This window comes from Camelus dromedarius, chromosome 21 (assembly GCF_036321535.1).
Source record: "Camelus dromedarius isolate mCamDro1 chromosome 21, mCamDro1.pat, whole genome shotgun sequence".
NCBI classification, from domain to species: domain Eukaryota; kingdom Metazoa; phylum Chordata; class Mammalia; order Artiodactyla; family Camelidae; genus Camelus; species Camelus dromedarius.
Window position 1 is genome coordinate 27,830,749 of NC_087456.1, and position 25,728 is coordinate 27,856,476.

A 25,728-nucleotide genomic window follows, 5' to 3' on the forward strand; every position below is an offset into this window, starting at 1 on the left:
AAAAAACAATAATAATAATTAATTAAAAAAATAAAAATTAGAGTCAATACCCAGGCACATATTCCAAATAAATTTTGTACTCCTAAAGGGAAAACGAAAATGTAGAAGTTGACTCCGAATGTTACTTATCTTTACAGTTACCTGTGGTATTTATATTTATGGAAGATTATTTGATATGAGGAAAACTTTTGTACTTATGCTTGCTATTATCTGTTTTAATGACATTTTTTCTGAGTATAATTACCAGTAGTCTTTGTGCCTACAGACTACGCAAATCTACATGGTTGCTTTTGATCAATTCTAATTATAATGACAGGACCAGCTCTCAGTGGTGATTGTTTAATTACTTGTTTGTGGACCATGGAGTTCCCCTCAGTCCCCTTTGCTCACATCTGCTATTTTTATTTGAAATGGTGTGATAAAGACATTATTTCAGAAAATGTAACTGTTTGATCAATCTGTGTATGCTTACTTGCCAAAGAAAGATAAGATAATTGAGAATTGACTTCTTGTGGATGCTCAGTCATCTTTTTTTCCCCTTTTCTTCTGTGGCTTTTTTTTTTTTTTTTTAAAGCAAATGATGGGATTGATTTAACACAGTGACATCTCTCTGCACCAGCTCCATCAGCTAGCATGTGGGCATTACTGCACTGGGTTCGTTTTGGCCAAGCCCCATGGTTTTATTTGGACTTTTTCATGATAACAATGACAATGTCACCATCCTTTATCTCCACCATCGGTGACAGTAACCACACTACACGCTGCTTTATGAGGCAATAACTTGGTTTCCTCATTTATCCACTCAGGAACTGGATTATTACCTCATAAAACAGTGTGATTGTGCAATTATCAATTAAATCCTAGCTTGTTGAGGCTCTTCAAAAAAACCCCTTTTCCTAATAGTGGTTGGCAATAATTCCCTCTATTGGAATTTGTGGAACTTTGACTGCCAAGCTTATACGTTTCACACTGATTATCTGTTATCTGACTCTTTTTTGCCTTGTAGGTGTTATATACCGCTCAATCCCAAGAACTGTCTTACATTGTAAAAGGACTGAAACCATATAGGATATACAACTTTACTGTTTCTCTCTGCAATTCAGTGGGTTGTGTAACCAGTGCTCCAGGTACAGGACAGACTTTAGCAGCAGGTAAGCACCTGCTAATGGACATGAAAAATATATTGTGTATTTATAAACAGACACTTGCAAAGCTGAAAGCTGAGTACTTTCTCTAGTTCGGGCTTAATGTTTGTCTTTTCTGCTTTCTTCTGCTCCTTCACTAACCCTGATGTCTACCTACCTTGACATAATTGAACAGAAAGATAAAGTTAAGTTTAAGAGCCCTGAGGATTCCTGAGATGCAGGTGTGTCATAATAAGAAATATAATTACATGTATAATTAAATGCAGAGTGAGTCTGGGGCTCAGCTACCACCCTGGGTCCTAACGGTGTTTGAAACTGGTTAGGAGTGTTTAAGAGGCATCTTATGAGGACTCAGTCTTGACCTTTTGTGTGGCATTGGGTCTACCCACTCCTGCCCTAGGGAGCTAACGGCAGGCATCCAGGAGCTATTGAGTTGCTCTGGTGTTATGTTTGGTTTTATTGAATAGACAGGCGTGTCCCTGTTAATCTGTTTATTATGAATAGGAAGCTCCTAATACATAAAATTAAACTAAAAAACTTGTTATCAGGTATAATCTTAGTAGGAAATGGTTTGAATAATTTTTTGCTTGCTTCACTTAGAACAAATTAGATTCATACAAACTTGATTGCATTTACTATTAACACCTACATAACTCAATTACTTAGCAGTTAGTATATTTTCAAATCAGTTTTCCTTTCAGCACCCAACAACGCTTAGTTTTCTGGTGCCCTTGAAGGGAATGTTCAGATGTGAGGAGGGTCAGAAACAGCATGCGAACATATTTGGCTACAGAAATATTCCTTAGACCTTCCTTACTGTCTCTACGTACAGTTCTACAGTTTGGTTTGGTTTTATTTTGTTTCAGTTCCAGAAGAACTTGTTTGGCTCAAATTATCCCCTCCAAGTAATTTTGTTCCTTCAAATTTTCCATCAATGAGAATGACTCCAAAATTTCAAGAAATTGTGTTTTATTATCTCTATGATGGAATTCTTTGTATTTTTACATATTTAACCTATATATACGTCAGGTGTATACATATATTTACAGGGTACCTAGCTTATACAAAGCACTGATATCTTATAAAACTGTCTATTTATTTTTATGGATTCTATTATTAGAGAGGTGCTGAGTATGGATAACAGAGGAAAACTCCCCATCTTCTTCAGGGGAAAAAAATGTTATAATTCGGGACTAGAGAACAAAAATTAAAAGAGGGATCAGTCCTGTGGGCTGGAGAAAGTGAAAATAGAAGCCATACCAGCTGAAGACTGGCCTGAAGTCTAGTGGAGGAAAAGGGGACCCCGATCACGTGGTGGAGCAGAGCTGACATCACAGCTTCCCGGGGTTGTAAAACATTGAAAAGTCCTCTGGTGTGACTCTCTGGCCAATATTAGTATGTCCTTTGTAACATGCCTTCCAAGTATGTGTGCGACCTGCATTTGATCCTTTAGTGGTAGGGAAGTGACTACCTCTTAGGCAGACCATACCATGTTTAGAGATGTCTTTGAAAAGGTGAGTTCCAAGGTGATGCTGATCTGAAACATCTCCGCTTCTATTCAGCATTCTCAATCTACTCCCTTGGGGGCTATCCTTCTTGTTAATTCATCTTCCTTATAGCATTACTTCCAAGAATGTCTTCAGTCATAACACCTCCACCCAAGTCTTCTCTCCTTCAGCCTGCAGACCAAAGTACCTCCCATCTGCACCTTCCATGCTTTAGTTTCCAGCACTAAGAAGACAGGCACTCTCTAGATGAGACTGACTGTCTTCTCATAGACACAAACAGGCTAACATAGCTGCAGGAGATGTGCTTAGCTCCAGAGACCAGACAGGTCCTGGAGACAGAGAGAAAAGCAGGAAAAATGTCTGTAGAGTGGCATCTTCTCTGTTTACGGCATCGTTGGTCACGTCCCCATGGGTTGCAGCAAGAGTTCCTGTGATGTGGAATTCAACATGCTCTGTGCAGCTCCTGTTGTGGTTACTGGTGAGGAGGCTTTAGGTCACTCCATCCACTGGAATATTAGTGAAGTTATCTAAGTCATCTGATTCCTCTCTCTGCCTTTCTCCCTGAAAAACAGAACTTGGAAACGTCTATATTCTCTGAAAGCCATACGATGTGCAAGTTAATCGACTTTACCAAATAAGACTATTCATATACTTAAGGGGAAAATGATCAGCTGAAATGCCAGGACTTGAATCTGGGCTCTACCATCTACCCGCTTTGTGACCTTGAGTAAATTACATAACCTCTGTGCCTTAGTTTTCCAACTTATAAAAAAGGGAGGGAGGGTATAGCTCAGTGATAGAGTGCCTGCTTTGGATGCACGAGGTCCTGGGTTCAATCCCCAGTACCTCCATTGTGAATAAATGAACCTAATCCCCCCTCGCCCAACTAAAATTTTTAAAAATAATATAAAAAAATTTTTTAAACAGAAGGATAACTTATTTTATAGGGTTCTCCTGAGGAATGAAAAGAGTTAATACATGTTAAGTACTTAAAGCAGTGCCGAGAACAGAGTAAATCCTCAATAGAAATTCTTATTTTTATCAAGATTATTAACATAAGTATCATATAAGACTTTTATCAGTCACAGTGTAAATGTTGTAGAATTTCTAATGCTATCAAAATCCTGAAGTTTATTTTACAAGCTTGTTTCCATAACATCGTTATAATATAAATACAACAATGTTGAGCCCCAAAACTAATTGTGTTGCAAAAGTAAACTGTAGAGAGGCTAACATCGAAAAGCATCATTTTTTTCAGTTCTGTAAGGAGTATGTCATTCAGAATTAAGATGGGCGTTTCCAAATTTTGATCAAAAACTTTTCAAATTTCAAAACAAATTTCAAATTTGTTGTTGGCAATATAGAGTTAATAATCTGCCATAACCGTAGTGTTACTGTGTTTTGTTGTGAATGCTCAATTCAGTAAGCATCTATTAAGGTTAGTGTTTAAAGCACTGTGAGGATTCTACTATAATCCATTCAAAGATAACATAACAGTGTCTGCATTCAAGTGTTGACAGATAACAGGTTGGATTAACCCTTCGGGATCATGTGAGAAGGGATAAAAGAAAGCTATGGGAACAGAGAATATGGGATACATAATTTTGATTTGGGAAATTATCTCAGGTTAAGTGGCATTTGAGATGGACTATACAGAATTGGTAAAGATTTTTTCAGATATTGACTGAACTTATACCACGTGCTTGTCACTGTTTGAGGGACTGGTGCTGTTGCGTCCTGACATGGTGAAGGATTTATGAAGGTTTCTCCATCGGCAGAGTGTAGAATAGAATAGAAGAGATTGTGTAAATAGAGTCTGGTAGACGTCCCAAGGAGGCCATGAGGGATAATTCAGATAAATAGAAAGAAAGACTGAAAGAAGGGAATGGAGTGGATCAAAGAAAAGAAATCCATGGGTTAAGAAGAAGGAAGAATTGAAGATGACAGTAAATATCCTAGACCATGGTAACGCCATTAACTATAATGCAGAAGATGAAGAAAGAACATATGGGGGAAATAAACTCATGAGTTTCAGTTTGATTATTTGATAGGAATATGTCCCTGACAATTATAACCATCCAGCAGCAGAAAATGCAAATCTGGAGCTTAAGAATGATGCATGTTTTCTAATCAACTGCGTATAGAAGGAGCTTAAACTGTGGCTGACAGCGAGTTAGTGAAGGCAGAGAAAATACAGAATAAAAGTTGATATCTCAGTGAATGTTCACATTTTGGGAGCAAGAGGAAAGGAGTCGTCAACAGAGACATGGTCAGAGTTGGGAAAAGAACCTAAAAAGAGCAGCATCCAAAGTCAAGAGGAGAGAGAATTCTGGAAGGAGATTGTTACAGTCACTGGTGTCATAGGCTGTAGGAAAAGCAAGAGAAATGTGAACTATCAGGAACCTTGGGGATCATGAAGACCGTCTGGGCAGGGCTTTGATCAGCATGGTTGGAACAGAAGCTGAAAGGTGAATGATTGAACAGTTGCTGGACAAGATGGAAAGGGATATTTTAAATGTGTCTTTTCTTGTTCTTTGCCAGAATGTTCCTGCTACTCTGTTTCCATTAAAAAATATGTTTACTTTTGTTTCCATGTGAAAACCTTTCTTTTCTGAAGGAAAAAGAATATTTTAGTGTTCTTCTGGGAAAAATGTCTATTTCTTAATCCCTTAATTTATTTTGCCAGAACCCTCTGACACTTTATCTGCCAAGCGGGAAATGAAGTCACTTACATAACAAAAGTATGGACAAGTCATTTTTGCTTGTCACTTGACTTATTATAAAATACAGAATTTCCAGGTGGGTTCAGATCAGGAAGAATGGACTTAAATTTGTTTTTATTGGAATACAAGGAAAAGCCCAGCAGTTACAGATCCAATATCCCTCTTGCCTCCTTTGTTTTCAGCAGATGAATAAGTTTTTTTTCCCCTAAATTTTTCCTGGGATTAAACATCTGGATAGAACTCACAGGTATTAAGTCATAGAAATAAACCATGAGAAAGCCAATCCTCTTGAATGGTCAACAGGTTTGATGTCAGACAGGAGTAAAAGTTGACTTGTCTATGGTTCTCCTTGCTCTGTTACAGTTTGGAGAATACATATTACTCCAGTGAATTCTGATGAATCTGTGGGAAATATAACTCTTAGGTCTAAATGTTGTTCATATGAATTAATTGTCAGGGACAGAAGAAGCCAGTGATCATTAAAAACTTCAGAAAAGGGCACCAAAAATTAGAAGTATTATTCAGCCTTTTTGAAGCACTGAATCATGAAAACATATTTTCTTTCCTTCAAACTCAGTCACAGAAATTAAAAAGATACTTGTAAAGATATATCTATTTGTTTAAAAAGCTCAAGAATGATAATTTCCTGTCTTTTAAGTATTTTTTTTTCAATTAGGTGTATCACTAGAATTGGCATATTTCATCAAGAATATAGATGCTACTCCTTTGGTTTTGGTGCCTGTGACAGAGTCCGAGAACTGTTCTGAGAGAGGGTTTTAGCTCCTGATTCTCCCAGGAGTGGCTGCATCTCCATGGCAAAATCTTCAAGCAGTGTCATGGGTGGCTTTGGAGTTACTTCTGGGTGTATCAGGGTTATGAGCTGATGGTCTGGGCTCTCTAAGCATGCTTCTTAGACGTTTCTTTAAGATTACCTTTTTAAACTAACAACTTTTTGCATTTTCACCCTTTGTGAATTAAGTACAAGTTCAGCCTGTCTTTAGAGAAACTCCTTTTGCAGATCCATTCCCAGGACTAATAACGTCCTATTTCCTTTACCTGTCATAAATTGACCTCTACACCACAAGCTTAGAAGTGCCCATCTCCCATTAAGCAAGTAATTAGTGGTGCATTAAGTTTTTTTTTTCCTCCTGAATTCAAAGTAAAATGTATAGGCTGTTTGCTGCTGGGTTGAAAACACACATTGTTTGGTATGCAAGTACATAAGTCCTTTCATTGTGAATAGGACCCAGAGTGATTAAACAAGCACTCTTAATATGTTAATTTATAATTTTAATTACAACAATCTTGTATTTATAGTCATTAGTGAATACTAATATAAATATTTTTCTATCTTTTTATTCATAATGCATAAACCAATCATCCAGTTACTTCTCTGAGGTTGCCTGTTTTTGTTTCATAATACAATCTTTGTTCTTAGTTATGAATGCATTTTGTTCGTTCCTGTCTTGAATAATCCCTCATTAAGCTAGTCACTTTCTGCTCCATGCTAAAAAGGAAAAATTATCATGCAAATGTGGCATGCCATATTAAAAAGCACATTACCAAACACTTTTGTTGCTGTCCTTCAATTAGTTTCCCTTCTTTGAATTTAATTCCATTTGTTGTTAAACTACTGACTTGATGTATGGACTCATGAATTTCAGGCTGCTGCCAAGAAAAGTGGGGGGAAAAAAAATCAAAGCCTTTTCGAAGAGCTGCAGAGGCAAGCTGAAATGAATCTGCTTCACCTTTGACAAGAACACTTGAACAGCAGTGAAATCCTCTGATGATTCAACTTGGCTAATTATCCAATTATTTATTTCAAGAAGAAAGGCACTGTTTTACAGTTAGAGAAGTGTAAGGCAATCTGAGAAATTTGGTAATGACAGATGACTTAAGTCACTTCTAAGATAAACAGTATCTGTGCAAACTTGTCTCGCCAAGTGTTCTGAGGCAGCAGCTCCTTGGTGTCAGCGTCAGTGAAATCCCGGGGACCCAGAGGGGTTGGTTTTGTTTGTTTGTTTTGCTCTTTCAACAACAGAAGTGATTTTACACTTCTAGCCAACACGTCAAATTTCCATGGCTCTTCAGCAATGTTTAAGTTGTCTTCCTCTTGATTAAAAGCTTTGGGTTCAAAGCAATACTTTTTAATTGCCTAATGATATAAGTCAGTTCTTAGGAAAGAACCGCACATTTAGGAGTTCATTTGCAATATAACTGAAAAATTCATTGCATGGCAGTAAAACAATTTACTGTTAATTACAAGGAGAAGAATTTGCTGTAGCATGCTCACAGATTGCCATGAATCATGCAGCACTCCTAGAGATTTATAACAGATGTGTAAGTGGGATGAATTAGCAGGGTTTAATAACAGAGACACAAATCATGCAGACTTCAAGGAGCTTTAATTGATATACTAGAATGTGACGGGCATGAATCACTCAGCCATTCAACAGCACTGTAACATATGGTCAGCTCAATATGCTGCATCTTAAATCGGTTGGTGAGTCGTTGGTTGTCCCATATGGTGGAAGCAATATATTTTTCATGATTAAAAAAAAATACAACCATTTTTTTAAAGAAATATGATTGCAAAGCATGTTTGTTATTGAACCGTCACTTGAATGCCAAACTGGGTTGTTTTTTTTAATGATTTTTTTTTTTTTTTGATGACATGGGAGCTTCCTAAAATAAATAGCCTCTACTCCTTATAATACCAGATCGTTGGGGGCATTATGAGAACCAAATTGGTGCTGGTTGGCACCCTTGATCCCCAGCAAAGCCTGTAGAAGAGCAACTGATGAGAGCTGTGATTCTCCGGGAAATCCTTCAGACTCGGGCAAGGCAAACAAAATGAAAGGAACGGTGTCACTTTCAGAGACGTTTAGGGATACCCAGATTTGCAAAGAGACTCGGGTTAAATGGGAGCCCCTTACTCAGCAGAGTAGGAAAGTGGCTGTGGTAACACTGTGACCTCACATGTAACATAGGACGTAGCATTTTATATCGACCTCTTAATTAAAGGCTCAGTCCTTCAGCAGCATTCTGGAAATGCTAGAAGAAATCCTGGCAGAGTGGCACGTAGATGGTAGCGCCAGCCCCATGTTATTCCTGAAGGATTATTTTAGTTCATGAAAACAGGTATCCTGGTGCAGACCAGTAACTGGTAGCATGCAGCATCTTTTTATTGAAACTGGGATTCGACAGTTTTCGACAAAGCTTTTGTAGCATTAGTAAATCTGACAGACTTGAAAAAGGAATATTGCAGCCTTAGAACCGTGGCTGCCAGAATTTAATGTCAACAATTAAAATTTATTTTGATCCTTACCTACTGTTTATTACTGTTTGTATACACAACAGACCTTACTAATACAGAGATGCACTATTAGATGGAATTACCATCTGTTCAGAGTGAAATGCTGGCATCTGTCTTAGATGCTAAAACTAAAATGATATTATTTCTAGCAAAACAAAATTAACTGCTTTTTACTCACCAAGTTTAATTTTGAATGTGTCGTTGTGCCCAAGGAATAGTCTTGTTGATAAAATATGTAATGACCTCTGTTACCATGTTTGCACTGAAATACATGACTTTCACGGGGCCTCTGTTGGCCTTTCTGGCATAGCAGAAATTAGACTTTTTAAAACACTTTTAATTTTCTGATGTATTAACCACAGTAAGGCATTAAACAACAATTTTAAATGTGTAAGAATTAGACTGTTGTATGCAAAATATTTTGATAGCTGTGCCTGAAGTAAGTGCAAGAGAAAAGATTAAATAGACAGGAATTCGTCTCAGCAAGGTTGCCATACGCCCACAGTGACACCTTTAGGAAAATATAAACTGTTATCTTCTCTGTTGGACTATTTTTAATTTTCTCCTACTCTGACATCCAGGAAAGATTTATATTCCTCATTCCTTCCTTTTTTTTTTTTAAAGCCTAAGTATCCTATTAAAAAAGATCTCTAGCTTGTTGAAGTTAGAGAATTTGGAGTATCAAGGACAATGGTAGTTTCCATGTTGATGTTGGATCCGTGATGCTACGTTCTGAGGAGCCCAACTTCAATTCTATAGATCACAAAATAATAAATTTTGTCACACCAACATTTAATGCATGTACACAGTGCATTAACTGTAACTGTAGTACATTTATTTGTGCTGGAGGAGACTTGAAATTGATTTAAAAATCAATACTTTGCTGTCAGAGAAGCAAGTGTTACAATGCATTTAAGTAGTTAATTGCATAAGCCCCATAAAAGCTTCAGGTTTGGGTACCAGGGATACCATAATTACAGCCCAAGCAACTCCCTTGTATTAATGGTAGGCTTTAGGGAACAGTGCTTGTTGTCATCATTGCTGCTGGGTGTGTGGTTCAGAAACCGTGGATCCTAGCCTGCCTCACGTGTAGAATGCGAGTTACTTGCAAGTCATTGATGATCCCCAGTGTGACAGCTGTTGGCTAAGGTGATGTTACTTACCAAGGAGGTTGTTCTCCTTAAGTTCCCTAAAAGCAGTGCTTCCTGGACCTCCCCTGGTATCACAGAACACATAGAAAAATCATAATATTTATATGGCGTGCTGGGGCCAAGAACAAAGTGGCTCAGAGCTGAAGCAGATAAGCTGGCTGATGTCCTGGAGGGCTGAGGGGATCCATATTACCAGCGCCCCTGCGTGGTTGAGTACTGAGAAGCACGGCTTGAAAATGTTCAATCAGAATTTTGAAACTGGATGAGATCCTAGCATAATTGGGTCTGTCATGCTCTTCAATAAATGAGGTACTACCCAGCAATTCCACTCCTGGGTGTATTTCCGAAAACAAGCAAGCAAACAAACAAAAGACACTAATCTGAAAAGGTGCCTGCATTGCAATGTCCAGAGCAACGTTATGTACTGTTGCCAAGATATCAAAGCAACCTAAGTGCCCATCAGCAGATAAATGGATAAAGAAGATGTGAGATACACACACACACACACACACACACACACACACACACACACACACACACAGAGGAATACTATTCAGCCATTAAAAAGAATGAAAATTTGCCATTTGCAACAACATGAATTGACTTGGAGGGTGTTATGCTAAGTGAAATAAGACAGAAAGAAAAATACTGTATGATATCACTTATATGTGGAATCTAAATATGACTAGTGAATGTTGGACAAAAAAGAAGCAGACTCGCAGGTACAAAGAACAAACTAGTATTACCAGTGGGAAGAGGGGAGGGGCAGTATAGGGGGAGGGGCTTAAGGGACACAAACCATTATGTATAAAGTAAGCTACAGGATATATATTTATAAATAAATCACTAGGCTGTACATAGAAATTAATGTTGTAAATTGACTATGCCTCAATGAAAATCTACAAGGATATATTGTACAACACAGGAAGTATAGTCAATATCTTACGCTAACCATAAATGGTGTATAAGCTCTAAAAATTTTGAATCACTCTATTATTGTACACCTGTAACTTCTATAATATTGTACATCAACTATACTTCAAATTTTTTTCCAAAAAAAAAAAAAATGAATGAGTGAGGTACTGAAGAACATAGAGACCAAATAATGGATTAGCCAGTGTTCCATAATTAGGGTCCTAAACAGTGAGTCTAGAACCTAAGTTTTCTGCTTTTCAGTTTACATCTTCTCTCTTGAAGGAGACTAGAAAACTGAGAAGGAAATGGCAAAATAGATTTTGTTCTTCTTTCCTTAGTCAGAGAATGGATAGTCAACAAGGCAGCACTGAGAAACTTCTGAGAGTCTAGGGGAGAATCCTTTAGTCTCCTGGACACTGATTGGAGACACGTTGCCAACTGGGAAATCAGGGCTTCACGACCAGTCCTGGATTTCATGCTTAAGTCCTGGTCCCAGTGCCCTTTCACAAGTGTTTGGGCACAACATTGTGTGACAGACCACGTTTCCTGGGACAGTTTGCATCTCTGAGAAACAGTAGAATCATTTTCCACTGACGAGACGCCTGAGGATGTCTTCTGTTAGTCTCGCCTCTCACCCCCGAGATGCGAGAAGGCTGTTCATTCTTAGTTTGCTGTCTTCCCGATAGAAAGTTGATGTTTTAAGATGTTGACACAGCCATGCAGTCTTCACAGACAACAGTCTTCCTTGAAAACACAGATTCGATTTTAAAGACCTGTCATCAGCCAGAGCTTCTGCTCATTTCTTCTATGGTTCTTATCCTAGGATGCTCAAACTCCACACTGCATAAATTTTGCAAGTGTAAATTTATGCATTATGATATGCTATTAATCAGATTATAAAGTAATAAATGCTGCATAAAGAAGAATGTATACTGCAGAGTGTTTTATAAAAGAATGCTTATAAATAGAAGAGCTAGACCAGAAATTGGATTACAGAGCTACTGCAAAAAATACAAGAACATTGTAATTTTATTCCAAGTGGAAAAAGACTTTGCATGTTGTTATTCTTTGAAATGATGGATATTGAAGATCCATGTGATACTTTACATTTATAAGAGGATTTTCTTAGTAAATACAGATAGATTTTGAATGTGGGTGAATTGAGTCATTACATAGTATGTATTTTGAAAGATGTTTTATTGGCTAGTAATAATAGTGCCTTGTATTTGTACAGAAATTTGTTTTGTAAAACCTAAGGCAATTATGTGTATTGTTTTTAAAAGCAGTTATTGTCAAAGTATTCCACTGAACATTTATCCTTGTGGTGTTGGTGGGAAAACCGAGGCACATAGGTTTGAAGTGATTTATCTAAAAATCATGCAGAAATAGATAAAAAGTGAAAATTACAATCTCTAAAAGTCTGCAGAGACTTTTCCATTGTTTTATGTTGTCTCTTAATTTACTGTTTTCTGATAACAAATTCATACCTGTATTCCCTGTGCTTTTATGTCTGAGCTATGGTCTTCTACCCACCCTGTCTCTTAGTGAGTCTGTGTTTGTGTGCATGTGTTTAACAGTTCAGGAGTACGTATTTTTCGTATCATTTTTGCTTGTGTATGTGTGTGTGAGATCAGTCTAGTTTAATTGATTGAAAATTCCCTTTCTGGTCTTAGGGGAACTCTGAAGATAATGACTAGGTAGGTGCTCACCCTTTGAAGCAGGCTGGGTTGACTCCCCGCAAGTGAAACTATAACCTACCAGCTGCAAAGGTGTTTATTTTTAAGCAAGTGAATAAAAATGTGTATATACATATTTATACAAATACGTGTGTGTGTGTGTGTGTGTGTGTGTGTGTACACACTCTAGTTCCACTCATTCTTTGTACTCGACTTCCTAAGAGCAGTTTAAATGCTTGGTGGAGTAATTCTCCTGTGAACCTAGAAGCTCCACCACTTGTTAAATAGTCAGCATGAATTTTAGTGGATTCTCAATGCACACGTGTCCTCATTGATAATAATCATTTTGCCATATTTAAAAAATTGTGTCCTCTCACTTTTAGTAGATATTAAAACAAACAGAAAAGCAACCTGTCGAGTTGCTGGAATTCCTTTTATTTTGTTTGACTCTGAAATTATATTCCTGCTTAAGAAGTGATTTTGGATTATGTATCAGTGGGGAAAGAACTCTGAATACAGTGGTGGTACAGAGCTTCGTTATCCTCATCCACCTGGGTGACTGGAGTAAAGCAAAAGACTATCAAATGTCAGACAAATGGGACCTTGAGAAAGAAGCAGCTTTTAAGTAAAAATAAAATTCTTCAGTTATTAAGAAGTATAGGAAGCTTATTCATAATTTCACTAAATATTTAGTTAAAATGGAAATTCTGTTCTTAATACATCAAATATGTTTAATTTGTGATTCTCTAAGTCTTTGCTGTACAACATAGTAGCCATGGTAGGTATATATGTGGCTATTTAAATTTAAAATAAAATTAGTAAAATGAAAAATTCCAGTCCTCAGTCTTACTAGCCACATATTAAGTGCTCAGTAGTCATTTGTGGCTAGTACCCACCACATTAGACGGTACAAATCTAGAACATTTCCACTAGAGAAAGTTCTATCGGTTATCACTGGAATAGAGGGTATTTTTCAAACTTAAACGTTCAGGTCCTTGTATCCAGAACACTAGGGAATCTTAAAGGGAAAACAGAAAATGTAACAGAAGAAATCAAAATTCCTCTTTTGTGCTTCTGAGTAGCAAATTTTAGACAATTAAAAAAGATGTAATCAATCCTCCATTGCTTCCCTGAGCCCAATACTCAAAAATTTTGACAGTCCTCCTTCGGCAGTTAAGCTAATAGCCAATAATGGCTTGCTGAACTTTTAATACAAAGACAGAACTCCAAACTCTGAAGATGAGATTAGTGGGAGAAGAAGTTTCTGCATCGCTTAGCTTTTCATTTTGTTTTGGATTATTTTGAAGAGGGATCATAGCTTATAGAAAGAAATCTTTGAGAACCCACCATGTAGCTAATTTTTGGCAAAGAATACTGAAGGAAATCATGCATAAAATTTACAGATCCATATGTGTAAGAGCAAAAATATCACAGGGTTCGCAGCAGCAGCAGAAGAACAAAATTGTTAATTATCTTTCTGAGTTGATGAACTTTTTGCTCAGTGCCCTCTCTCCTTTACTAAACGTGAAAATAGAATCACAGTTAATTGTTTCTCTACGCAAAGCTGGCCAAGCTTTCTAGAGAGTAACACGTGGTCACTGTTCTAAGCTGTTTTAAGGTGAATTTCCTTTCTTGGTTTAAAGATACTAGTTTTTGTATTCACATCATTTTAAATTACATTTACTGAAACAGGCAAAGACTGTGCCTGCATAAGGCTGTGTTAACATATGTGTAAATGAAAAGTCCACAGCCTTCGTTTAGGTCCTTAATAAATAGGCCTGGTGATTACGACGTTTTTTTTCCTTTCTTCACTTTCACCCCTCAAGTCCAGCTGACACACTTAGAGTAGGTATTTATCTCATCCTACAAACTCAGCTGTTTTAAGAAAATAAAAATCAAAACAAGCCTTCATTTTCAACAACTTTGTTATTAATCTGATTCCTTCCCAGTAGGTATTTTTATTTTTATTTTTATTGACGTATAGTCAGTTTACAATGTTGTGTCAGTGGTGTATAGCATGTTTCAGAAATACATATACATACATGTATTTGTTTTCATATTCTTTTTCATTATAGATCATTACAAGGTATTGAATATAGTTCCCTGTGCTATACAGAAAAAAATTTGTTTATCTATTATATATATAGTAGTTAGTATCTGCAGATCTCAAACTCCTCATTTATCCCTTCTTACCCGCTTCCCGCCCTGGTAACCATAAGTTTGTTTTCTATGTCTGTGAGTCTGTTTCTGATTTGTAAATGAGTTCATTTGTGTCTTTTTTTAAGATTCTACATATGAGTGATGTCATACAGTATTTTTTCTTTCTCTTTCTGGCTTTTCACTTAGACTGACCATCTCCAGGTCCATCCATGTTGCTGCAAATGACATTGTTTTATTCTTTTCTATGGTGGAGTGGTATTCCATTGTATAAGTGTACCACAGCTTCTTTGTCCAGTCCTTTGTTGATAGACATTTAGGTTGTTTCCATGTCTTGGCTGTTGTATATAGTGCTGTTGTTAACATTGGGATGCATGTATCTTTTTGAATCCAGTAGGTTTTAAGGAAAGTTTCAAACCTATTACTCCTGGAGCTTCTCTGGAGGCTCCAAAGGATTGCCTGTGTCCCAGGACCACAAAGCATGTCCCCAGCGTGTGTGTAGGCGCTGGGCACTCACTGCCCAAGGCCCAGGCCACTGCTGCTGGTGGTGTGGTCACTCCAAGGCCCACGAAGCTGCCCACAGTCTTTTATGCTGGACAAGACACAGGCTCGTTCTTCCATGTGGATGCTTTGGTTTTTGCTTTCAGAGTGGTTTTTGCTTGCTTATTTTAATTTAGACCAGATGCTAAATTTTAAAAATCAGAAAATTATGTGTAAAATGACTTTTTTTTTTTAAACAAAATATTGGCAGCATTGGGTCATCATTCCTAAATCAAGCGCTGGCTGCCACAACTTAGTTTACCTCCACCCTGTTCTTCTCTGATCCCACAGTTTCTTTGTCTCCCCAAGGAGCCCATTTCAACCATTTCCTTTACCTGCTTGGCTTCTGTGAATTACAGCCCTGACTTGATGCCTCGTTAAGACAAGGGACTCTGTGCTTTGTGATCATTAACCATTGGCTGGTAGTCACTGGTTTCACAAGGTGTAACTCCTGGGAAGGGTAGCTCCCACTCAAGGGATTTCTCTAGAAAACAGAGCAGCCATGAGCCATGAGAGACCAGCGGGCACAGGAGCTGTAGCCCTGAAGCACCTGCTTAGTAAAGGGAATCTGGGTGGGGCACCAACAGAATGTAATGTATAGTATCTGTTAATGGAATAAGAGAAAATAGAGAAATTATTTGTAAGAAAAAAATTTGTTTAATGATAAATGCGTGTTTATTAGTCATTTAAATGTTCTTTAGTCACATTTAAGATGAACTCTATCTCATGTTTTCAGTTCCTAGAACCATATGAATATTCGAGACCATGCTGATTTGATTTTGAGTGTGATGTATGCAGGGACACGTGGACATATGTGTGCATATATGTGTCTGGAGACAGAAATCACATCCTTGAAAGTAACAAGGTTTTTCTAATACTTAGCGCCAGCCCAGCTGCAGCCGCCTCTGGTTGAAGGAATCAACAGCACAGCCGTCCACCTTCGGTGGCTCCCACCTGAAGAACAGAATGGACCCTCCCCTATCTATCAGCTGGAAAGGAGGGAGGCATCTCTGCCAGCTTCGGGGGCCACGATGATGAAAGGAACTCGTTTCGTAGGAAATGGATATTACAAATTTCCTAGCTCCACTCACCCAGTCAATACAGACTTCACTGGTAAGTGCTTGACATTGTTTTAAGAGGCACTGAGCCCTGAGGTGTTTCCAGTTATTTTGATGTCCCTTTACAGTGAATGTTTGCTATGCTTGTTTATAGAGACACTAATGTAGGCCTTTTATAACTTTGGTTCTGTCAACATATGTATCTTTTTAGTATTCTGGGAAAGAATTCAGGTAAGTGGAGGAAAGAAAGGGGGAAAAAAAAGTAGATGTGGAAAGGCAGGCCTATTGGTTCAAAGTATGTGCTGGAAATGACTCTTGGACAGTATTTACCAGACTGTGTTTCTTGGAATATTTTTCAGTTGCTCTATGAAGAGAGTTCTGTGGGCAAATGAGTTTGAGAAATGCCTATCTTATCAGAGAGTCTCAGTACACATCAGGTTATTAAAATCTCTAAAGAGAATTTTAAGAAAGCTATTTAACTTTGTTTAACTAAGTATTCCTAGAGCTTATTTGATGTAACTTTTTTTTTTTTTTAAGTATAACAACTGTTAATACCCCGCGTTCTGTGGAGAGCATTATAGGAAACAGTAATTTCAGGGATAACATACCTTTTCTGGGTCAGGCCTAGTCAAGTGAGGCACAAAATTTCAAGGCACCAAAAATCCAGTAATCAACGTAAATAGTGTTTTAGTACAATAGTTTTAAAATAAAAATCAGTGCAAATAAAGTCCCCAGTAAAATATAAAAATTTTAAATGAACGCAAGATCCACCCCTCACTGTGTGGCCTCATGTGTCTCATTTAATTCCTGGTCTTACTGGTATTACAGTATTTTGGAAGTCCTGTTACCTCTATGAGTTACAGTTTTTAAGTGTTATTTTATTACAGATACAGAAAACTATAATTATGATATATACTTTATTTTCCCATTTAAAGAAATTAAAAGTAAAAATGTATATTCTGTAAACTCATGATGATATTCATTTAATCCATGAGAAAGTCATTGTGGAACATATAGCTAGCCTTTAAAATGTTGAATATGTTGAGGACAATGAAATGGAATTTGAGCTATAAAATGTAGCTCAAGTATCATTTTATTTTTACCTAAAATCGTAAATAGTTTGCTTTTAAGTGAGGATGGCTGCTGATGTATGTTTGTAATGAATCATGATTAAATTCTGGCTGAGATTATATTGAGATTAATGTGTGTTTCACCCCTGGCCCAGTACATCAAACTCCTCACTGAGTTTTGGAAATTCAACTATTGAGCTCCCCTAAAATGCTCAGCTTCTGCTTAGTATTCGTAAAAGTCAAAAAAAAAAAGGAGGGGGGAGAGGGAAGATAGGTATCTGGAGAAGAACCAATGGTTAAAAAGTGAAGGACTTTTTCTCAGATGGAACTAGATACTGCCTTCCTGGTCCAGCATTTGGCTCATGATGTGTTTCTTCGAGGAAACAGCCTTCATTCCCATTCATCTGGGTATCGCGGCAGCGAGCATGTCAGCTTGGATTTGCTGGCTAGCCAGCAGACAGATTTTTGATGGGATCACCTACTGTTGTTGCTGTGAAAGATAGAGTGGCCCGTCCACTGTTAATAAATTTAGTCGTCTGTGCTGTCTCCCTCACCGGCCTTATACTCTGAGGTGCAAGGGCTTGGGGCAGATGCAGTGTCTGGGAAGTTTTCCAAATTCCTCTTTAAAAAAGTTAGGCTGTAAACACCGGCCTCACTAAGCAGCGTCCTTCTGTCTATAACAAAGCCTCCAGCTGCACGGAAAATGTGTTTGGAGCGCACATCATTTGAAGGACAAGGCAGGGAGATCACGGTTTTGGCTTGAACTGCTCCCTGGAGCTTTGGTGATTCCTGGAGAATAGGAGTTCTTCTGCATTCGGGCACGTTCTGGGGCCTTGCTAGCTCCTTTTTATTATAGCTTTGCTAACTTTTAAGGCTCTCTTAACTTTTAAAGGAATGAGGTCACCACCAAATGATTGGTTTGACCCTTTGACTCAGTTGGCAGGTTTGGTTGGAGACTTTTATTGAGCTGGTTTACATTTTTCATTATTTTCATTATGAAAATATTCATTTTTATCATGGTTTAACTAAATTTATCCAATTATGAGCCAGGACTAGTTTACAAAATCAACTCAATGGTTTTCCTTTAACTTGCATCTTCTAGTGTAGAAAGGTGAGTGTATAATTGGCATCGTACATCTGCTTTATCTATATATTCTCTCACCCAATCCCTTGACAACCCTATGTACAAGTTCAAAGGTAAGTACTTTCCTCCACATGGTCCGTGAGAAAATGAGGCTCCAGTAACTGGCTCCCCAGAAAGTGCCACAGCTGCAGAATTTTAGAGGTAAAATGTGCATTGGAGGCTTTTGGTTCAGAAGCTGGTGCTTTGCCGCAGAAGGGGAAGGGGCACCCAAGGACAGTTCTTTGAAAGCTGTGGAATAAGAAGTATCTGAAAGTCATAAATGAGGAAAGGAGATGAAATCATTTCACCCAAATCTGCCTTGCCCAACACTGCTAAACTTTTCAGATTTATCTTTCGTATTTTTGGCTTTTTAGATAATGAACGGTAAATAGTATTGATGTTGTTTATTTGCTTGTGTCCCCAAAGACTTCTGGGGAAAAGATTTTTTCCCCATAGCAGTTAATTCTCGAGTGTTAATAAAGCTTGATGTTTAACACTGAGCAAAATTATTTTCAATGAGCTGAGCTGCTGTGTGTCCAGTAGAACTTTCAGTGCACATACCTGTGTATTTCATGCAGTTTTTCGACTCGGAGGTGTATTTAATGAGCAAATCCTGGAAATCTGTAAGATGATGAATTATATTGAAAAAGTGAATAATTATAAGAAGTAAGATGTCTTATTTTGATTCATTTCAAAATCTCAAACTCTAACTAATATGATTCCTGAAATATGAATAGAGATATCAAATAACTCAAAAACAAATATACAGTGTTGTATATTATTATACATATTTTATATAAGAAAATGAACGTCATATTTCACCCATCAATGATAGGATTTGTAAATACATTCATAACATGTTCCGTGGTCATAGCATTATGTTGAAATCCTCAGTATTATTATTGCAGTTGAAGAAAGGAATCTCTTACATAGCTCACCCTTTTTCCATATTTGCTTTAAATGTTTTTACCGCATATGATAGAATGAAAATAATTCAAACATGTTAATATATGCCTATGTTGCTTACTATTAGAAATTATTAACCTTGTTATTGTAAGGGTGAGCTCTCTCAAAATCTGGGGGTGAAAAATTAACCAAATGAATTTTGGGGGTCGATATCTTTTTGGTCCCCTTTCCTTTCTGATACAAGTGTTCTTTCAAAAATCTGATTTCCAGGAAGGGTATATTATCAGTTGTTTATATCATAGTACAAATAACTCTCCCATTTCTGTATGCTTAAGAATGAGGGCTTTGGGAGTAGGCTAACTAGTAAGTTTCAGATCCAGGTTCCATTATTTATTAGCTAAATGTAATTAGAAAAACCGCTTAATCATTTTTGTGCCTCTGCTTTCCTTTTCTTTAAAATTGGCATAATAATACTAATTATAGTATTGAGATCTAGCTGATAGATAAGGATCACAGGAGATAGCCCACCTTAGCACAGTGCCTGCCACATAGATTGCTTTACAGTCATAAACATTAGCTATTAGCTGTCACTCACTTAACAAATATTTATTAAGTGCCTACTATGAGACAGGAGCTTTCCTAAGAGTCTTCTGCAATTCATTAAGTCAGCATTCTATTAAGTCATCTGCCGCTACATGTACAATATATGTTTGCCTAAATGTTATATCTAGGGTATGAGTAATATGCAATTTCTATATTAAATTGTGATATTGAATTTTGTTTTTGAAAACAGTTAAATTAATCTACCTAGTGTTGAGACATTAGACAAACTGCTTTCCTGTGGGTCTGATCATGCTCATCCATTAAACCAAGGATTGTACTGGATGATCAGTGCCTTAACCTCTAAAATTCCAAGTCAGTAAACACAGGATATTTATGTAGCCTCAAAAATTCAAAATAGAAGTTATTACCAAGGCATCTGAGTTTAAAAACACTTAGCTTTTTAAATAAGTTGTTTTGTTAAAGTTCTTTCATATAATATTGCATTCACAATTTTAAGATTAATGTATTTTTATGCTTTTTTGCTACTATTCTGAAGAATTTATGGGGATAAGTTAACTTCTAGGGATAACTTTAGTGATATGGGGAAAATTACTCAACGTGAAATGAATGTTCAATTTTTGGCTTATATCAGAGGATGTAAAGAAGCAGCAAATTAAACATACTTTCATGATCTTATAACTAGAAAACATCTGAATACTCATAATGAAATATTCCCTTGGTTACATGGGGTTAACAGTGCTTCATCCTTCCAAAACTGCACCCCCCCATCCCCGTCCACAGTTGGAAGGGGGCTATCGTTGTGTCTTCAGAGGGGAAAAAAAGATTTGCTTATTTTTTTTCAGGAATGCAGAGTAAATCCATTTGATTTACACAAAGAACTTAGTCCTTTCCATGTAATGCTAGTAATCCAAATGGAACCTGATAAAAACAGCAAACTAAAATCCTCAGACTGGCGTTCCAAAGGTGACCCTCTCTCTCCTTGTCACTTCTTTTCCTATTAGCGAAAACAGGTCCATGATCATTTGGGGGAAGGTTTGACTATTGTAGTATCCAGATGCCAATCACGCCAGCCTTTTAAACTGCCTTTACTGGTGACCCTGCCCAGAAATCAGGAACTGCCTTTGGGGAGATCTTTGTAGCAACCCACTGGGGAGATGAGCACACGTGTGCACCTGGATGTAATTCCCTTTTATTTGTCTTCATGAAAAATGTGATTACTGATGTTGAATATCTTGCAGATGAGAACTCTGTACACTTTCTTCATAATAATGCCGTTCAAGGACACCAAATGATTGTCTTACGTTTTTGTCGCTTCGTACTTGCCTTCCCCAGCATGGCTGAACAAAAAGGCTTTAATACCCAGAAATACAATTAATTACCAAGCCATGAAGAGAGAAATGCAACCCCCTGAAATCAATATTCTTTAAAAGCATCTATTTTCTATTTTTTTACTCTGTGATATTGATACTTTATTATTTTTTGTATTATTTCTAGTGAACTGAGAGATTTAAACACTGCATTAAAGAAAAGCTGATTATAAGCAGTTACAGTGAAGGTACAAGCAGGACAAACTTCTTCAGATCCACTAATTACCAAAAGCATATTAATTCTGACCCTCAACACCCTTGATGTCCCAGTATTTGTTTTCTTCTGACTGGGAGCAAGTAGTTTTACCGGGAAGTGCTTTAAAAACAAAAAGAAATGAACAACAACAAAAAAAAACCCCAAAATACCTAAATAAAATGCCAAGTCTTTTCAAGGCATATTTAAATCACAACTTAATTTAAACTTTGATGTTAGATTTCGGCTATAGTTACTGAAAACCAAACATATAAATCTACGGCCTAGCAGTTTAGCAAGCAGGCAGCAATGATACAGAAAAACAAAGGCAAGAGTAAGAACACAGAACTTGGGAGCAAAGTAAAGAAGTGGGTCTCGGGTAATGACGAGGCTCTTCTGCGTAGGTGTTTCTGACTGGACAGAATCAGAAGAGATGTGACTGTCTTGTTGGGCTCATCTCTTTGGATGGGGAGGGACAAGGATCCAAATGCCTGTCTTCTTGGAATAACAGAAGTCAGACTAACCCATGATAACTAGGAACATTAAGAAGTGAATATTAAGATAGTTTACTTTTTATTCCCTTTGCTAGAGAGGTACAAGTAAATTCTCAAGAACTTTCAGGTGATGGTGGGAGAGGGCTATGTTTTTCCTCCATTCACCAAGTAGAAGGGAGCTGAGATCAAAGAAATGGGAGAGAAACCAACACAAGTGGATAGTGATGCTTGACAAGTGAAAATACCTCGTAATAGCATCTACTCTGCTCAACATACTGCCCAACATGGCCTCAGGTGGCCAGCAAGCCAAGGTGGCACTGACCATGCCAGTACAATAGAATAACCTGTTCGTTGAAATAAACTTTCTGTTAGCTGCTAACACTCTTCTGAGTGGCTTAAAGCGTCAACTTTTCCCATCTCTTCTATTACCACATAAAGTTGTGTTGTTGCCTGAACATGCGCACTATACGTGTGTTCTCACACACTCATGCCATTCTCTCAAACACAGGCTTTCCGCCCTGTCCTCGAGGTTTTTGATCATCTCAAATATACCAACTTAAATTGTCTAGTGTCTTTTTCTTAACAATATGTTGGCTATTTTGGGATCTTCTTTAAGACTTCATTGTGAAAGTATAATATGTTTCTGTCACTTAATGACCTTCTGCATCAGTATAAGAGATTAATTTTAGTTCTCTTTTCATCCAATTTAAATGGGTAGAAAGAGGAACTTTGAGTAGAAAAAGAATCATACTGATGGCAGTGATAGCAAAACTAGCATCTATGAAGGTGACTGCTTTTGGATTTAGTAAAATGCACTGTTTTGTATATATTTTCTTGGAAAAATTAATTTAAAATATTTAAGTATCTATAGTTACTATTTTGTATCAGGATAAGTATAACATGCCTAAAAGAGTATAGATTAAGATTAACTTCATTTACAGTCGGGTAGAGTTCCAGTAATGTCATTGTCAAAATGCTGGATCTTTCAAAGCCGAGTTCTAGTGGTCTGAAGAAATGTTTTACGAGATCATGCACTAAGCATTCCATTGGAGTGAAGGAAATCCCAGGTAGTCTTATGAAGACCACATTTAAGGTCTGTATATTGAAGGAAGCTCACAGAACAATACCCCTCAGACATTTGGAGATTCAAGAAGGGAAGGTCAGTTACATTCTCTTGACTGAGGCACAGTCTTAGCTGGGGGGTTCTTTGACCTTAAGTGCAACTTCAAAAGAGAGGCAGGAGGAGGAATAAGGAGGAAGAAATACCTTCTTAGTAACTCAGGTCATCGAAGTTATCTCTGGCAGTGGTGGCTGTGTCATCCCCACAAATAAAATGTGTCCTAGGAGAATTTCATAGAGGAAAGACAAGGACTTCTGGGAAGTTGATGAGAGTGAAGAATTTAATGATCTATCTAGCCAGGCAGAAAATGAACAAAGAATGTATATGCCTCTTTCTTGAATTCTCTGTCTCTTCACACGCCCATCCCCCAATCCATTTCTTCTGTGTTTACCAGAGTGAATTATAACTGATTGCTTGAGACAGAAACCTGGAAAATGTCCTTGGATAGTACTTCTCCCTCCCTCCCTCACATTCCATCAGTTGATCCTCTACTGGCCGTTCTTCCTCTGATACATCTCTTGGAACCATCCACTAGTTCTACAGCCACTCGTTGTCCAGGTCTGTGTTGTAGGTCTCTATACCAAAAGTTTCACTCTCTTCTAGGCTGTTTTTCAAAATAATACTATTTCTCATCATCCTCTTGCTCAGAACCTTTCAGAAGTATTCCATCAAGATGCCCTACATGAACCCTTTTCTGTTTACCTGCTTACCATTCAGCCTGATCTCTTCATATACCTCCTGGTTTACTTTCCAGCAGTACAACTGTCTTTCAGTCCCAGCTGCTTGGAGGTACCCCACCCTCTTAGATTCCCAGGTCTTTGAAGATCCTGATGGTTTTGCCTGAAATGCCTTTATTGGCAGGCGCTTCTCTTTCCTTCACCTGGTTAATTCCTGATCATCATTAAAGTGTCAACTGAGCTGTTCCTTTAGCCTCCCAACAGCCTCCCCCAGTCCCATGCCAAATTGAGGTCAGGAGTCTCTCCTGTGTATTACCGCAGAAACCAGAATTCCTCTGTTTTAACCCTATTACATGCCATTAAAATTGTTTGCTTTCTTATCTGTGTCCCAAGTAGACTGAATTTATGACTGTTTTCTTCCGTCATAACATTAATGCCTTGCCCATCGTAGGACCCTTACCAGATGTTCAGTAAGTGTTGAATAAAGAATTAGCTAAGTGAGTTAGTTAGAAAATGAAAAATCCATAAGAAAGTTTGCTTAGCTATAAGATTGGCTTAATAGTGAGACTTGCTATACACTAGGATACATCACATAATTTTGAGAGCTACCTTTCTGGAAGAATTGATAGCTTTGAGCAATAACTCAATTCTTTTAGTCTCTATTGGCCTAAGATGTATAAGAAAGAATGTTTTAAACGATATTGTATTAGTGGCAAAAAGGAATTCTTATTGGTGATCCTTAGTTTCTGGTGAAGCTACTTCTCTCTCAGTTACTACAGCTAGAGTAATTTTCTGCTCCACCATCGCTCTGACATGGTGTAGCTGGAAATGAGATGGTGCACGTCTCTTAGATACAGGATCTCCTTAGGCTTATTAAATTTTGAGTTAATGAACATTTTGACACTTTTACCTATACATATCATTAGGCCTTATTGCAGTAGGTTTCAGATGACAGTCATAATAAACATATGTAGTACAATAAAAAGCACTTTTAATCTTGAAAGTGCTTTATAAACAACAGTGATCAATGCTATGGATGGATTAACAGCATCACATGGATTGAATTCTATTTCAAGGGCAATGGAGATATTGATGTCAGCATTCTTGTTCATAAGGAAGGCAGCAGTGGCCGTAGTAGAAGTGCTGGTTCTGGAGTCAGATTCCCCAAGTTTAAAATCAACTCCTCTGCATGCTGGTGTTCAGTTTTGCATGAGTCACTTCCCTGTTCTCAAACTCAGTTTCTTCATCTCTAAAATGGATTATTGTAAGCTTTCAATGCAGGAATTACCTTAAAGAATTAGCACACGGTATCATAGTGGTCATTATTATTATATGTGCATGTACAATTTTTAAATCAGGATTTTGAATTATATGCTGTTCCATTCATACATATATTGTATGTGCCTAAACTACATAAATCTTGTTGATACTCTTTTATAACCTCTCTCTACTCCGTATCTCTCTGATCATTCATTTTATTCAGTCTATGAAGTTCTGACCTTTGTTATTTTACATTGCCTTCTCTCTCTAGAAGTCTGGATGTTCTGCATCTCACGTCTGCATTTCTAGTGGCTACCTTTATATTTTAATAGGCATGTATCAATGTAACTCTATTTCTGATCTTTTTCCTATTCTCAGTTTTAAAAAATAAGACTCTCATTGTATTCAATTTTTTATCTACCAATCACTCCTCCTTCTGTCACCTGCGGTTTTTCTCCCAATTCTTTATTGTAAATGCTCTCTTCAAGATCATTGATAATTTTCAAAACAAGGGCTCTTTGTTAATCCTCGACCTGTGTGTCCCTAAACAATCATGGTATCATTATGTCCTTTTAAACATGTGAAGAAACTTAATACTTCTCATCAGGCTTCCCCTTCTATTTTTTTTGCAAAAATTTTTCAAGCCTTTGGCTCTGCTTTCTACATCCACCTTTAAATGGAGGAACTCAGTCATTTAGTCAGTGTCTTGTGAATCGTTCTCAATTTCATCCCACTTGCCAGATGCTATGATTGGTGTTTTAGAAA

General features: G+C 37.4%; 1 protein-coding gene and 1 non-coding gene across 2 annotated transcripts in view; both read left to right on the forward strand.

The window, feature by feature from the left end:
- Positions 1–16,267, forward strand: part of LOC135318770 (usherin-like) — a 228,910-nt gene extending 212,643 nt beyond the window's left edge. The window contains exons 20-21 of the mRNA XM_064477010.1: positions 1,007–1,151; positions 16,014–16,267. Coding sequence (XP_064333080.1) covers positions 1,007–1,151; positions 16,014–16,267 — 399 coding nt within the window. The remainder of the gene's footprint in view (positions 1–1,006; positions 1,152–16,013) is intronic.
- TRNAP-UGG (transfer RNA proline (anticodon UGG)) lies at positions 3,432–3,504 on the forward strand. Its single transcript has one exon. It is a non-coding gene; the product is annotated as a tRNA-Pro (tRNA).
- Positions 16,268–25,728: the final 9,461 nt, after the last annotated feature.